Below are 14,706 nucleotides of genomic sequence, written 5' to 3'. Positions count from 1 at the left end.
AGCACAGCCTCCAAGTTACCTTACACCTAGATGCTGTGCAAACAAACAGGCTGTGAACACTTGGCAAATGCAGCACAGGACAACAGTCAGGCAGCCTCGACTTTGCAAGAAACTGCAGGAAGCTCAAAACAAATGATTTGGAAGAGAATAAAAGTCATTATCAATCCAGAACTACAAGGCAACACATATGTAACACAATTTGCCTGTGATTACTGTCTGGGGTCTTTCAGGCAAAACTCAAAGATTCAATGAAACTAGAGAAGCCAAATACACCATTGCAGAAAAAACTCTCAAAAGACATCTGGGGTTCTTCCTCACAAGTCCAAAGGATATATACTTAGTATGATCAGAACAGAACATCTGAAACCTAGAACGTGTCGTACATGTACCCATAGCAGTAAATGAAGTAATTCTTGGAGGAGAAATCCACTGTCTTTTTCAAAAAACAAGTGGCATAGCAGCTGCAAATTCCAGTGCCAGAAGCTTCAAGTAACCTCTGACCGCTGCCCCCACTACTAGGGGTTATGCAGCACTTTGCCAACAGGTACTTTATGTTCTGAATCAACAAGCTTCACTCTATTAAACAGCTGATTTTTTACCTTTATTATGCATTCAAGATAATGCTTTATCAAGAGCAGTTCTAGTACGGTCTTGGCTTCAGTGACTGGTAGTTTCACTGGATAATGAGGAATTACTTCCATATTTGTGGTCCTTAGATTACATTATTAAAATTGTGATAAAAATAATATATGGTAACCTTAAATAATTCTACTGCAAAACATGTAATCATGTTTAGTGCCTTTACAGCACAATGTGAGGGGATGACAACCCTACCCAAACAATTGAGTGAGAACTCAATCGAGACAGAACTGAAATAGGGCACTGAGACAGGACGAGGATTAGAGTGGGAGAAAACAGATTTGACATAAATTCAGTGATGTACAGAGGGTAACAAAGGCAGGTCTGCAGTAAATGTGGCAGATGCTGACGGCCATGTTACAGTAGTCAAAAGTAAGCCCACATACAACTTGGAACATCTCACCTGTTGTGGAGCTCTGCAGGCTTCTTTGTTTGAGGTGCAGCAAAAGACTAAGCCATCATTTGAGTGGGAATAGCACCAATGCTTATAGAAAGTGACAAAAAAATCTCAAAATGCACCACAGTGTAGATTTATAAAATAACATTTTAACATATTCAGAACTGTTCTCTGTCTCCATATTACAAACCCAAGATCTCCTTTGCCTTTTGGCAATAGGACTACTAATTTGGCACCTCACTTCATACAGCCAAAAGAATTCAACAGAAGAAGGAGTCCTTCTGAGAAACACTTAGATAAGTCAGTACTCAGAGAGTGGGTATTAAAGGGGAGAAAGATTTGTCAACAAGAATAGTCCAAATCCTATAGATTGCAAACATCAGACCAAAATTTTCAAACAAACCTCAGCAGTACTAAAATGGCTTAGATTTACCACAGAGTCATACAAAAACTGTAGGGACTGCATTTCAGAGGCAGATATTTGAACTGGAGCCAACTGCAAGCCAGATAAGAGACCCATTTACGAAACATTTTCATCCTTGCCGAATTCTGCAAGTGATAGACCAGAACCTTAATGGAACAAAACAGAAAGCTTTTCTTCAGTTATCCAGCACTGAGCACAGGCTGACACCCATCAGATGACCCTCTGTGAACTGCTTGCTCCAATGTAACTAATCAAGTAGCAAAAAAGGCATTTACAATACAAGATAGCAATCTCCATATATCATGACCTTGATATTCTTTTTGGAATTCTCTCATAAAATAAAAGTTCAGAGACCAAGTAATCCAGCACTGCCTCAAGAATCCCTTTTTTTTTTTCATTTCCAGATTTACAAAAAACTTTTAACTCCCAGTATTCTGACCATTCAATAAAAGCATCCATAAAGATAAAATAATTCAATAAAGAGTCCTAAGACATCTTTCTGTCACTTTCTCTGAGGACAAAAACCAGAGCAACTGAAGTACTGAAAGACTAAATGATTCATAAAAGGTTTGAAGATGGAATCTTTTATCTGTTGTGACGGGAAAATTCTGAAGCATTTTCAGATTGCTGTAGAAAATAAAACAGAAATTTTAACTACAAGCATTAAACTATGCACACAATGCTAGATGAGGCACAGCCCTGAAAGTCATTCAGAGCACAGTTCTGGGCATTAAATGGTGGGGTTTGCAGCTATATCTGTGAGCCCATGAAAAGGTGCAAGCAGAGTCAAGAAAAAGAACGGAAGCTCTAGGACAGCCTGCATGCTGCTGCTCTCCCAAGCTGTGTAATAAGAAAACGCAGTTTACACCTATTGGATAAGTTCTTTATTTGGATTAGGTAATAGCTTGCCTGGCTGGGCTCCAAGAGCAGAATCACTACCACCTCTCTCAATAACTTTAAATCCCAGAGGCAAACATTGTCCTGGAACAGAAACAGGCCAGGAATTCATTTCTCACATTCTTCTTCTTTAGGCAGGGTGAAAAGCAGTGACTGATGGAATAAGAACAATTTTACTTGAGCTTTCCAAATCCCATTACAATTCTCCTACTGAAGGACCCTTGTGGGAAAGGATGACCACTCTGGTCACATGCCTTCTGCACTGTGTGTCTCCCTCTCTCACCTCCCTCCATTTTCCAGCAGCATTCAGATGCCAATGACAAGAACCAGTGTTTTCATGTCCTTTCCAGTCCTAAACTCATGTGCTGGAGAAGCTCTGCTTCATTATTCTGTTTTAAAAGACAAAAATGAAAGCTTAGGCAAAGGAATAAATAATATTTACTGGAGTGGCAAAGGAAGAACTCAAATCTCCAGCAGTTCCGGGCTTGTATTCAGCCTAGTTATCACAGCAAGCTTGACTTGCTCCTAGTCTATAAGATCTAGATTCCTGTGAGTCAATCTTGCTACTCTTTCAATCCCAGGAAGAATGGTTTTACTGCAGAATCACAGTCCTCTGCCCTGATTCCCATGAGCATACTAGCTATAAATTCCAACGTCCAAAATTCATATGGAGCATAAAGAAGCCATCTGGAAAAGAAAATCTAATAAACACTGCTCTATCTATGTTGTTCTATCTTTGAACAATCTAAACTTGATATTCACAGAAAAAGCATGAAGATGAGGACATAGTGGAGATTTTTGCAGCATTCTGCATATATGTCTCAACACTAGCAAACTTGAACTTACAGACGCAGAGAAATCAAAGATAGACATTTCCCTCTCAGCCTACATGTTCATCCAGGCCCTTATTTCACCGTGAACCTGACAGCTTTGGGAACATAACTATTATCATAGGTCTAGTTTCCAGATCTGAGAAGAACGATTACTAAGCTCTTAGATAGAATCATGGAACTGTTTATGCTGGAAAATACCTTTAAGATCCTCAAATCCAACTGTTAACCGTAACACCACCAAGTCCACCACTAAACCATGTCCCTCAGTGCCACATCTACACATTTTTTAAACACTTCCAAGTGGCTCCACCTTCTCCTGGGCAGCCCATTCCAATGTTTGACAACCTTTTTGGTGAAGAAATTTTTTCTAGTATCTAATCCAAACTTCTCCTGGTGAAACTTGAAGCCATTCTTCTTGTCCTATTGCTTGTTACTTGGGAGAAGAGACCAACATACACCTTGCTACAACCTCCTTCCAGGCAGTTGTACAGAGCAATATTGTGTTGCCCCCAAGACTCCTTTTCTCCAGGCTAAACAACCCCATCTCCCTCAGCCACTCCTCAAACTTGTGCTCTAGACCCTTCACCAGCTCCACTGTTCTTCTCTGGACACATTGCAGCATCTAAGCAAGAAGCCAAACACAAATTACAAATGAGCTCCTGAGTGCATTGCATTCTTCTTCCAAAGCTAGAGCAGCAATTTTAACTTACCTGACTGCTGAGGAGACAGATCTTTTGTCAGCTCTATGAGTGTCTGACTGAACAGCCCACAGTGACCCTCTTTTGTTGAGTGGTGACCGGTAGCTCTGTGGGGCAGCTGCATTCCCCTTGCTTATAGCTCCACTTGCCAAGTTCAGGTTTGTTAACTAAAGAGGCAAAAAAAAACAAAACAAAAACAAACCCAAACAAACTATCAGAAACAATTAAAAGCCAAGAAAAGAGCAAAAGGCATCACTATGTAAATGGGATAGAGCATTTACTAAGAAAAGTGAAACTGCTAGAAAAGGGAAATTTTCAGACGCAAAAAACCTGTGCTAGTTGCATAAAGCAGTGGAAGAGATGACACCAACAGACACTGTGCTTGAAATGAATTCAAATGCTAGCATGAAAATTCAACCCTTCCATTCACAGAAGAACAAAGAGGGGAGAAAAATCCCAAAGTAAGAAAGCAACATCATGTTCCTGCCATGTGAAAAAATTAAATCCACGTGCACTAATCAAAAGCTAGAAGCTCATATTACATTGAGTAGAGACCAGACTAATTCTCCAGTCATCATGAGCTGTGTAACTAAGCCAACAACATGCACCTGTCCTCTCCCTACCCCTCTCTATACATACACATATACAGGCACAACACAAAAGCATATGTACCTTGGATATAAACTTCAAAACCAAACTCAACCACACACAAAAGAAGCTTCCCACACAACCACCTGCAAACTGTTCACACAAGTAAACATACTGAAATCATGTTAAGTGTATGCTTGCTAGATCAAGCTCTAAAGAAGTTATCTGTGAGTTTTTAAGCGTATAATATGTATCTGTTTCTTTCTCTGAGCATTCTTCTTGAGTTGCTTATCTTCTTGAAAGACCAAACTGCAGGCAGATGCTATCTGTTAATGTATTGAAGAAAGCCTAAATACACAACACAATGGATCTACTACAGCAGTGTAATGGTTTACACTTGGGGAAAAAAAAAATGAAGGTCTCAAAACACTACAAACATTGAAAAGCTAACTTTGTAAAGCCCTCCCAGTCAAGCCCTGCCAGAATTAAGTTTATGACTCCCTTTAATTACATGATCACGTGTTACTTTTTAGCAGTGAAAACACCCAGTTCTGCACCAAGACTAGGATCAAACAGCAAACAAAACTTACCTATGCTGGCCCTCCTCACTTTGGTGGCAACTGAAAGGCATATAGCCAATGAAACATCGGACACAGACAGAAGAGTCTAACAACTAGCCTGCACCTGCTCCAGATCTCAAAGGTGATTGTTATTAAATCACTTAAAGGTGTAACTTCAGCATAGCTTAACAATGCTCTTTTACCAGAATTTGTACTTGAACGAGTACAAACCAGCTTCATTAAATAACTACACTCATACTTAAAATGGATTTGTTCAGGATTACAGACCTCATATCCTCTCACTGAACTCCAGAACGTGAACTAACATTGCAACTGAAGTAGGTTGTCACTCCTTTTGTGGTTTAGTAGTACAAGGCACCTAAGCATTTTTTAAGTTCAGAAATCTTTAATTCCTACATCAAGTTCTGGACAGAATTAAATTCTAGTGGTAACACACTTGGCTTTTGTCCACTTCTCCAAAAGCAGCCATCCACTTTCATCTCATCTCTTCTCAGCTCTAGTCTTTTCTCATTCTTTCTTCTCATCTGTGTGTCACTATTCTCACCTAGTCAGTTCCAGCTTCTGCATGTCAGGTGTCATTCTCCTTGTTTTTCTCAGTACAGTTTTGTTCTAACAGATTTGCAGCACTGTCCTCCCTACTAGTTCTGGCCTATGAGACACACCATTTCAGGCCTGAAACTTTCCACAGGAGTAGTTACTTGATCTGTTTTTCCACACTTCCATTCTTAATTCCTCACATATCCTATTATCCAAGTGGTTCTAGTTCTATTCCCCTCCCTAGTCCACTCCTTTTGCTAACTGTTCTTTCATCTGAATGGTTCTCAATGTCTTCTCCCAAATTATGTCCAGGCACAAATTTCATAGCCTCCTTGTCCTAGCTGTTCTCCACACCGTGGCAGAATTCCCACTCCTTCTGTACTGAAGTCAGACAAGACCCCAAACTGTCAAGGACCAGGTCACTGAGAACACAGGAGAAAAGGAGTACACTAGGGATAGAAATACAGAGAAATTCAGTTTAGCATGCTCAGTGGGGAGGGAACCTTCAGGAAGTTAAGAAGGTCTAGCAGGTATTGCTGAGTATATTTCAATTGAAGCTTTTCAAACAACTACTGTGCAATCAAGCTCGGACAAAATTTTAAATTCCAAATTGCTATTTTGAAGCATGAGAGATCCAGAGATTTAAACTAAAAGTTCTGCAGATATTAAAATGCACAAAATATTTTTTTTTTAATCCAGCCTTGGTTTTGTCTGGAATACTTCATCTTGCCTGAAGTGTTCTGAACACTGAACAATAAACACAGAAAATATGAATCGAAATAGATGATGTTTCAGAACACTACAATTAATTTAAGACAAGATCTTACAATGGGACATATCAGGCAAGCTTAGTAATGGCAGTGCTATCCACCTTATATGGAAAACAGCATTAGGTGTCATTTTGGTGCCCATACTTCACCCTTAAATGTTGTTGTGTTCTGTAGAATTTAATTAAAATTTTAAGTTTCTTCATTGCAATAACAGAAAGCTTCAATTTAGGTTTAGTTCTGATTGTGCCAGGCACTATACAAATACCTAACAATGACAGTTGCTGGCTACAAAGAGTTTATTGTCTGAAAAGAAGCAAGAATGGGTAATGATGCAAACACAGAGGGCAACATGGTAAATGAAACAGGTTATATACAATTCTTAGCTTGTCAGCAACAATGATCACAACTTTGCTAACACATTTTCTCTTATCATCTTGATACTAAGATGCATTTAGTCTGATGAATTACAGCCTCAGTCCTGCTCTATTATTGTGACATGCTTACATGCTTTCCTCTCTAACATTGTATCAGTGTTTATTTGAAAGCTGTCTCTCTAAGCAAAGCAGGTGAGCAAATAGCTTCGCATGGGTAGTAGGGCCATTTCACACATTCCAGATAGACAGGTGTTTAAAGTACAGCAGATTAAACACAGGCAAGGGATTCAGAATGAGAGAGTGACCAGCAAGGTTTAGCTGCAGCCAGTGCAATGTTACTATGCCATGCACTGAAACATTTCAGCTGCTATAATTAGCTTGCCAGGATGTTGCCTTGAAGTATTGCTGAGACACCCCCAACACATCCGTGGTCAGCAGGGGCTTCATTTTCTAGTCTTCCTGTGCACTTGATGGAACTGCATTATTCCCTTCACAGGGCAAATACTTAGCAACAAATCAGTTGGTATTTTGGTGTAAAAGAAGGTAATGTATAGCACCTGGACCAAAAGAGCCATAAAGAAGAGCTTGTAGCTTCAGAAATTGTAACAATGGAGCAAAAAACAAACGAATTAAAAAAATACCCCTAAACCCTAGAAAGTCAGGCTAGCAAGCTCAACAGAGAAGGTGGTTATTAGTGTGGATCTACAAGAATAAAGTTATTTTTCACACTGAGTTGCAACAAGATGGGTTCAAACTCTCCTGCTTGCTAAGACTCCTGTTCCTCATTAGCAGCAATGGAGTTTAGAGTATTTTTCCTGACACTGATAGTATGACAGGAGACCTGTGCATGCTGCAATGCACACTTCAAGCATCCCTATTTTCAAACATCTCTCCTCACATGAATGCATTCTTCATGGAGTCTATAAAAGGCAAGACAATACACAGCTAACACCTCTCAAGACAGAAAGACTCGAAAAGTTTTGCCACAATTTTTAAACTGTCTGGAACAGCAAAACCATCAGAAGCTGAAAGGAACATGCTGACAAAAGAACATCATGGGATAGTAAATACCAAAGAGCTCTCAGGGAAGGAGAAAAGCCCACTTAATGTAATTCTATTTAACATATAACACAAAGAAACAGGGGAGGGAAGAACATGTGGGTTCTCACAGCCATATCGATAAATAGAGCCCTGTGTTAGAAACAGCACATATATGCAATGTTATACTTAGTTCAGTAGAATGCTAATAAGCCAAAAGACAAATTATTGCATAATGCTAAAATCCTGGATTACACAAAAATTCTGGTATCCACCTTTTCTTTTTCCTCCTAATATGCCTTTTCGGTGTTTTGCCTTCTTTAAAGAGACTGAACTGCTAGTGATTCACTCACTCAAGCATTGGACCACCTGCAGTGACCGCCCAGGTGCTGTAAGAGACTGGACTATTGGTGCTCATGGCTCAATCAGCAGTGTGCTTTGCTAACAATGTCCAGAGTGGCCACCCAGGCCAGGGGCTGAAGATGTGCACATCCAACACCTCAGCCTACAAACTGGGTGTTAAGCAAGATAAGGAAAGAAGCAAACCCTAAGAGGTGGGGTAGTGTTTCTTTTTCCTTACGTAGATTACTCAGCTGTGATAACTCCCCCAAACATTCACACCAAGCCTGAAGGTATTCATCTCTTGTTGACAAGCCATAATGGACTCAGCTGCAAAATCTTAGAAAGTGTCAAAGACTCCCTAGTATCCCACTCACAGTATTACATCATCCAGCGCAAAACTCCCTGCTCCAGGGGAGGTATTGGAGGCATTCCCACCTGAACCTGAGTGTATATAACTGAGTTTTGAGGCTTCTACCATCACCTTGACAGATCCAGACTGCAACCATCACTTCAACCAATAAACATCGAAATTGCAACAACCAAGTCTTGTTGTGGATCCAACGGGTGTCTTGCCGGTCCTTCCAGTCACCTGGGGGGTCTGCAGTCCTGCCCCAACTGCCTGTACCGGCACTGCAGCCTCACTACAGTGCCACACAAGCATCTGCCAGTATCAAATCCCACTATCTGCCATTTCCTGCCAGCACTGACTCTCCAACTTTCCTGACAGGATTCCCAGGCATGGGGAGGCAGACCACATGGAAGGGCAGCCATCTTGTCTCTGTCCTGTGGCTGTGGTTTTCTTCCAGGTGGAGGAGACCAGCAACCATCTTGATTTGGTCTGGTGGGTGGGGCTCGGGAAGTTCCTCCTCATCAGTTGGTTTAACTCAGTTTTATCAGTATTGTTATTAGCATTCATCTTGGTACAGAGTTATTTTTTCACTTACACCTGGGCATATTTGGTATCTCTCTCTCTGTACTGGAGAAACCAGAGGTATTGAATCTGAGAGAGGAGACTTCTGTTTGAGGTCTCTGCCTCTCCAAGCTGTTTCAAACCAAGACACCTTTTTACATTTATTTTTAAGTGTTACAAGGTAAGTTAATGACTGCAATCACAAGGAAGAGTCAGAAAAAGAGCTTAATACCTTTAACGTTTCTGATCTACATTATACTAGTCCTTCCAGAGTTTCCATGATCATATTCAATAATCTTGTTTCTATAATAAAGTTAGCAGTTTCTTTTTGATCTTCTCTAATGGTTCAAAGAAGCTAAATCAGTGAATTACAACAATGAACAAAAAAAACCCACAACCAATAACCAGTGCTACAGATCAGCCTCCACAGATTCAGGATAAGCCTCCCAAAAGCCTGTGGGTTTCTCTTGCTAGTTTACAGGAGTCAACCAGGATGAATAGGTTGACACATCATCACTAGAAGTTGTTACTCTGCCCCTATTGGCAGGCAGTGAAAAAGTTACTTAAATTTTCATTACCAACATCCTGAACAGCAGATCCTGAGTTTCACTGGACTATGTGTTACAACACTGAGCAAGCAGTACACTACAAAAATTGCCTACTTGACCCTCCCCAGTTGGCAGTTTTAGCATTTTTCTGGCAGAAGCCAGTCATAGGCCTATAAAGTGTTGGGAATTGGAGATCTAAAAAAATCTACAAAGTCTAAGATCATTTCTCTTACTTGGAGATACACTTGCATCCCCTCCAGTTCACGCATCTCACATTTCCATTTGGATCTTTCTCACTAGTGAGGAGGAAAAGATTTCCAGAGTTCAAGCCATATCTCAAACATCAAGGCTAAGAGGTATGCCAAAAGAATGCAGTAATCATAGGCCTACTTTGTCTCTTCCAAAAAAACCTTCAAAATGATAAAAAGTTCACAGTCAGAAACGGGAGAAGACAAAGTTTTCAGCACAATGTAACCTATCAACAAGTTTCAAAGGTATATGTAAATGAACAGTTTATTAAGAAACTTTTTTGTTTAAAGAAAGATTGGACAAGGATCATGGTAAGATGCACATAAGATCACTGCTACTCTACCTTATGACCAGACCAGAATCTTAAAGTTTTGATGTGTCAGACAGGACAAGATGACACTGCATCATAAGCTCAAAGAGGGAACCATTCCACCTGAAAACTGAAAATGTGCAAAAATGTCTCAACATTTGTAATGTGTTTTCCTTAGCCCTTTGATCTATTTCTACCCATGTGCTCTCTCTGCACATGTATCCATATGTTTACCCAGTCTGACTCCCTCAAGAACCCTTCAGTCAATCCCTAATTCTCCATTTTATTACTTATTGTTCATCCAGCAATGCCATCTTTATCCAATAGCTTGTAAATGAAATGTGTTTTTCTTTCATTACCTGGCCTCCTTATCACTGTAGTTGATAGTCACTTCCTTATCACTATAGTCAAGCCTTCCTCAGACAGATACATCTAATGCTTTCAAGATCAGTAAAATTTTGAACAAAGAGGAAGAGCTAAGAACTTGCCATTTGTAAAAAAGAAAAAAAAAAAGGAAAGAAAGAGAATTTTGCTTTATTCTTTCAGTTATATTTTTCTGCCTTCAGAGATGACTATGACTAGATGCTATAACAGTATAAATACTCACTGTTAATCTCTTCTCTCCCCACTGTATGTTGTATTTTCTTGGCTTTACCACAGAGCTCCTATGTACATCTGTGACCTAGCGCAGGCTAGCATGACTTGGTCTAACACAGCACACAGGTCTGCCAGTACTACTGGAAACAGTCCAGCTGCCTTGCCTTCCTTAATGCAACAAGATACTGAAGGCCATCCCAGTATGGGAAATAAACACCACTCTCTCTTAAGAGGTAAAGGAAACTCCAAACCATAAATAAAACACACACACAATCACTGTCTGAACAGTGGCACAAAACATCCCACTACAAATTCTGTGAAGAAACCACGCAATACAAATCTTTCTAGAACCACCTTTTTGTTACCCAGACCATCTTGCTGACCATACCTCTTACTAAAGCACCCTCATTTTACGTACAGACTTAAATTTGCAGGAGGAACCAGCCAGAAGAAAAGAACTAGGGCTAGCAGGCTAGGAAGTGTGAAATCTGTGTGTTTACCAAGGCTGATCTGGCCAAAGGCCTGTGACATTCCTTCTCTGCTCTCTGAGCCTACCAGCTTACAGGATATACATATGCATAGAGAGCACAAGTGTTCCAGTCTCCAGAAAATGTTCCAGACAAAGACCTGCCAGAGACATTCCTGGGAAACCTGACAAACTTGCAAATTCCTTTGTAGTGTCTCCAGCATATGCATCCATTTAACAATGAAAAAAGAAAACCCAAGTTAGTGCTGCTGCTGTGGATGGCTGAACTCCCCTCTTCCTTCTCCTGAAAAAGTCAGGCTTTCTTTTAGACACTCTCTGTCTCAGAACTTCCCAGTGGAAGTGATTTTTATAAGGCACAATCCTGCCAGAAGTTTGATGATCAGGGTGTAATCTTTCGCAACATGAGTTCTAGCTGCTCAGCCTGGCCTGTTTGGTGACTATCTACAGATGTTGCTGCATAATAACAAAACTCTCTCCTCCTATTCCCTTTGGAGCCTCAGAGCAAAAGGGGTTCAATCTGAGCACTGCAGAACCTACATTGATATTTTCACTTCCTACAGCCTCTGCTGAGACAGTTACATTACTGCTGATGCTACAAATTAGTAGTACTAAAAGTAATTCCAGCTTCTGTGTGAACAGCTGGGGTGAGAAGGGGATGGGGTCCTACACCAGTACAGTGGTATGTGAACAAGAGGAGAAGAATGCCCCTCAGACTTGATCTCCTGCCTCTTGCTCCTCTTCCTACAGTAAGATGCCTTTTTTCTTTACACTTCCCTTCCTTTCCATCAGTGGAAGGGTACAAACCAATTAAATGGTTATATAAGGAAAATAATCTGATTAAGATGCAGGTAAAGTGGGTTGAGTCAAAGCAAGCGCTTATCACTGAAAAAAACCCAAAACACAGTACCTCAGTGGGAAAGCACCCCCACCAAATTCCTGTAAGTATTTGCTGCACCCTAAGTTTATTGGTCTTGTCGCAGTCACCATGTTGTGCTGTTCAGCTCTAGACATGAAAGAGCTGATATCCACTGGGTCCTGTACAGTGTGTTTTGGCAGACTGGCAGTTTGCTTTGTGGCACTTTTCTTCTGTTGAGGATAAGGCAGGCCAGGGTACCACACTGTGCAAAGACAGGTAAATGAGGAGTGGTGTGGCTTCCAATATTGTCGTAGCTGATGTTTAACATGATGAAGCTCGATATTTTGGGATTCCTGTGGCACATTTCCACAGGACACCATAAAGCGTTCCTTTCAATTCTTCCTCACTCCCTCTCCCTGGTCCTAAGCTTTAGTAAACTCATCTGCTTCTTGCTAATTTCAACCTTCTGTCCAAATAAAAACCATACAATAAGAAAAGCGCCTCATCCTCCTATGGATCTGTCAGTATGTTTGCAGAAATCCTGGCTGCTGGATCTTGGGTATTGACTGTTTGCATAGCAGAGATGGAGGCAGCTCTGTATAGCCTTTGCCTGGGTGGTCTGATGTTATCCCTGTGATTAAACTCCTCAACTGCAAGAACTGGAGCTATTCCTGATGATAGCTGGGACCTGAAATCTCACACTCTCCCTCACAGAGAGGGTCAGAATTCCTACCACGTTTCCCCTCCTTCTCTTCCTCCTCCTCCTGGTGAAGCTGGCCAATTCAACACATTCTTCAGTTCACTAGCATTAATAACTACAAAGTACTATAGCCTGGTAGATATCAACTGTAGCCCTCCCCACCAGGAAGTGATACAGACCTCACACAGATATAGCATTGCAGAAGAAAACCTTCTTTTTACCTTACAGCATACTTCAGAGAGAAGTAGCATGCTATTCACAAAGAAAAAACCCATATGTATCCAGGATCGAGTCACCTGGCTCTAGATCTACACACATGCTGTGCATTTTAATGTCTTCTCTGTAGAAAGTCCTGCAGTGCAAGCACATGGAAATATTTTATGCTAAACATACATGAAATTTAAAATTCAGACATTAGAATTAAGGCTTGGTAAGAAACACAGCAGAGAGAAAAGTAGCCTGGATTATTTTGGTCACAGTCTTCATCCATCTATCCATCATGAAAGGCCAGCAGCTAACAGTAAGTACAAGCAAAAAAACACCCTCATAGTTCAGCTGTCCAGAAGTCACATACTTAGCCAGTAAGATCCCTAGATCACAAATCAAGGCAAGAAAGGCAATTAAGTCCCTATCCAATGAAAGGGTCTTACAAAACTGTATCTTCAGGTCTCATTCCCCAGCTCAACATCAATGTATCTGCCTTGATTCTCCACCTGTACTGTTGCCATCTTAGGCTCATGCAGGGCAACCGGCAAACTGAGCAACAAAATTTCAGGACAATTTAAAAATTGTATTGTTAACATGCTGACAACACTGTGGGTGAATCACTACACATACTGACAAACACATCAGCACTCTGCAAAAATAATTAGCAATCATTTGATTGACATAACTAGGGAAATCACTAATTTCAGATACTGATTTAATCACAAGTGTCTCAGTAACCCACTTGCCATAAAGAAAATATTTAGCTTGACTACACTAAAGCAATGTAGCAAAAAAAAATCTCAAATATGGAAGCAGCAGCATAGCCCACGTTCTTCAGTATACAAGAAAAAAGGTCAGTTCAGAGCAACAGCCCAGCAAAGTTGCTATCCCATCTGACATATCTCAGAAGATGGAAGAAATTTAAGCTTCCATGCATCTAACCGAAACATTTTATTGATAAGGAAAATGAATTTGTTATTTCTTTATGTTAAAACCTAGGGATCTGTCATTTGCAAAATGCTCATTATTCTGTTTGAGGTAACTACAGTCTGTTAAGTTTTCAGCCTTAATGGTATCCTGTTGCAGGGAGTTTCAGAAGGTAAGTATATTCTGTGACAGTAACTATTCACTTTTATTATCATTTTTTATTCCAGTATCTTCCTACTAAACTGAATATCCCCTTCTTATTATAAGAAACATGAATAAAATCAACTTTATTTACCTTGTCTTCCACTGCTCAGTATAAGTCCTTCGTGCCCATCTCCTCCCTAAACAAACTTAATATTTTCACTTCCTCATTAAAATTTCATTTTGCAGTTGATTGTTGCAGTCATTCATCTGTGAATCCCAGTTATTTTTCCCCGAATTCACTTAAGGAATGGCAACCAGAATTGAAAACAGTTTTTAAAGGGAGGTTATGTAATTCATGCTTACATAATTACATACTATTTCTTATCCTGTTCCTTAAACAATTAAAAACTTTTGTTTGCTGCCTTTACTGCTTGACTCAGAACAGGTATCTCCACTGAGCTTTCCAAAATAAAATTCATTTTTTCTTTCCTAAAGAAATAAGCTTTAGATTAGTCATTTAAGTGGTTAAAATTATTGATTGTCACACTATTTGTAAACATTGAATTTCATCTGCCAGTGTCTTGTCCAATTAATGAAGCTATTAAATTTCTCTTAGTTTTACTAATAATAATCAACAAAAGAACACAGATGTA

The 14,706-nt window shown here is 40.1% G+C and overlaps 1 protein-coding gene across 12 annotated transcripts in view; it reads right to left on the bottom strand.

Annotated features, from left to right (window-relative positions):
- The window catches only part of TTLL5 (tubulin tyrosine ligase like 5), a 139,150-nt gene that overhangs the window by 49,637 nt on the left and 74,807 nt on the right, over nt 1-14,706 (bottom strand). For 10 of the 12 annotated variants that reach the window (XR_001878194.1, XR_001878195.1, XM_017835686.1 and 7 more), the window contains one exon: nt 3,901-4,055. The exons of 1 other annotated variant lie outside the window; for it this stretch is intronic. Coding sequence is in view for 8 of the 11 variants with exons in the window: in XM_017835686.1 (XP_017691175.1) it covers nt 3,901-4,055 (155 nt within the window). In the remaining 3 variants the exon portion in view is untranslated. Of the gene's footprint in view, nt 1-2,640; nt 2,747-3,900; nt 4,056-14,706 lie in introns of all 12 variants that reach the window. One more of the 12 variants, XR_001878196.1, reaches the window with a different exon arrangement.

The sequence above is a fragment of the Lepidothrix coronata genome, unplaced genomic scaffold (assembly GCF_001604755.1).
Source record: "Lepidothrix coronata isolate B3197 unplaced genomic scaffold, Lepidothrix_coronata-1.0 Scaffold262, whole genome shotgun sequence".
NCBI lineage: Eukaryota > Metazoa > Chordata > Aves > Passeriformes > Pipridae > Lepidothrix > Lepidothrix coronata.
This window is presented reverse-complemented; position numbering and strand designations above follow the sequence as displayed.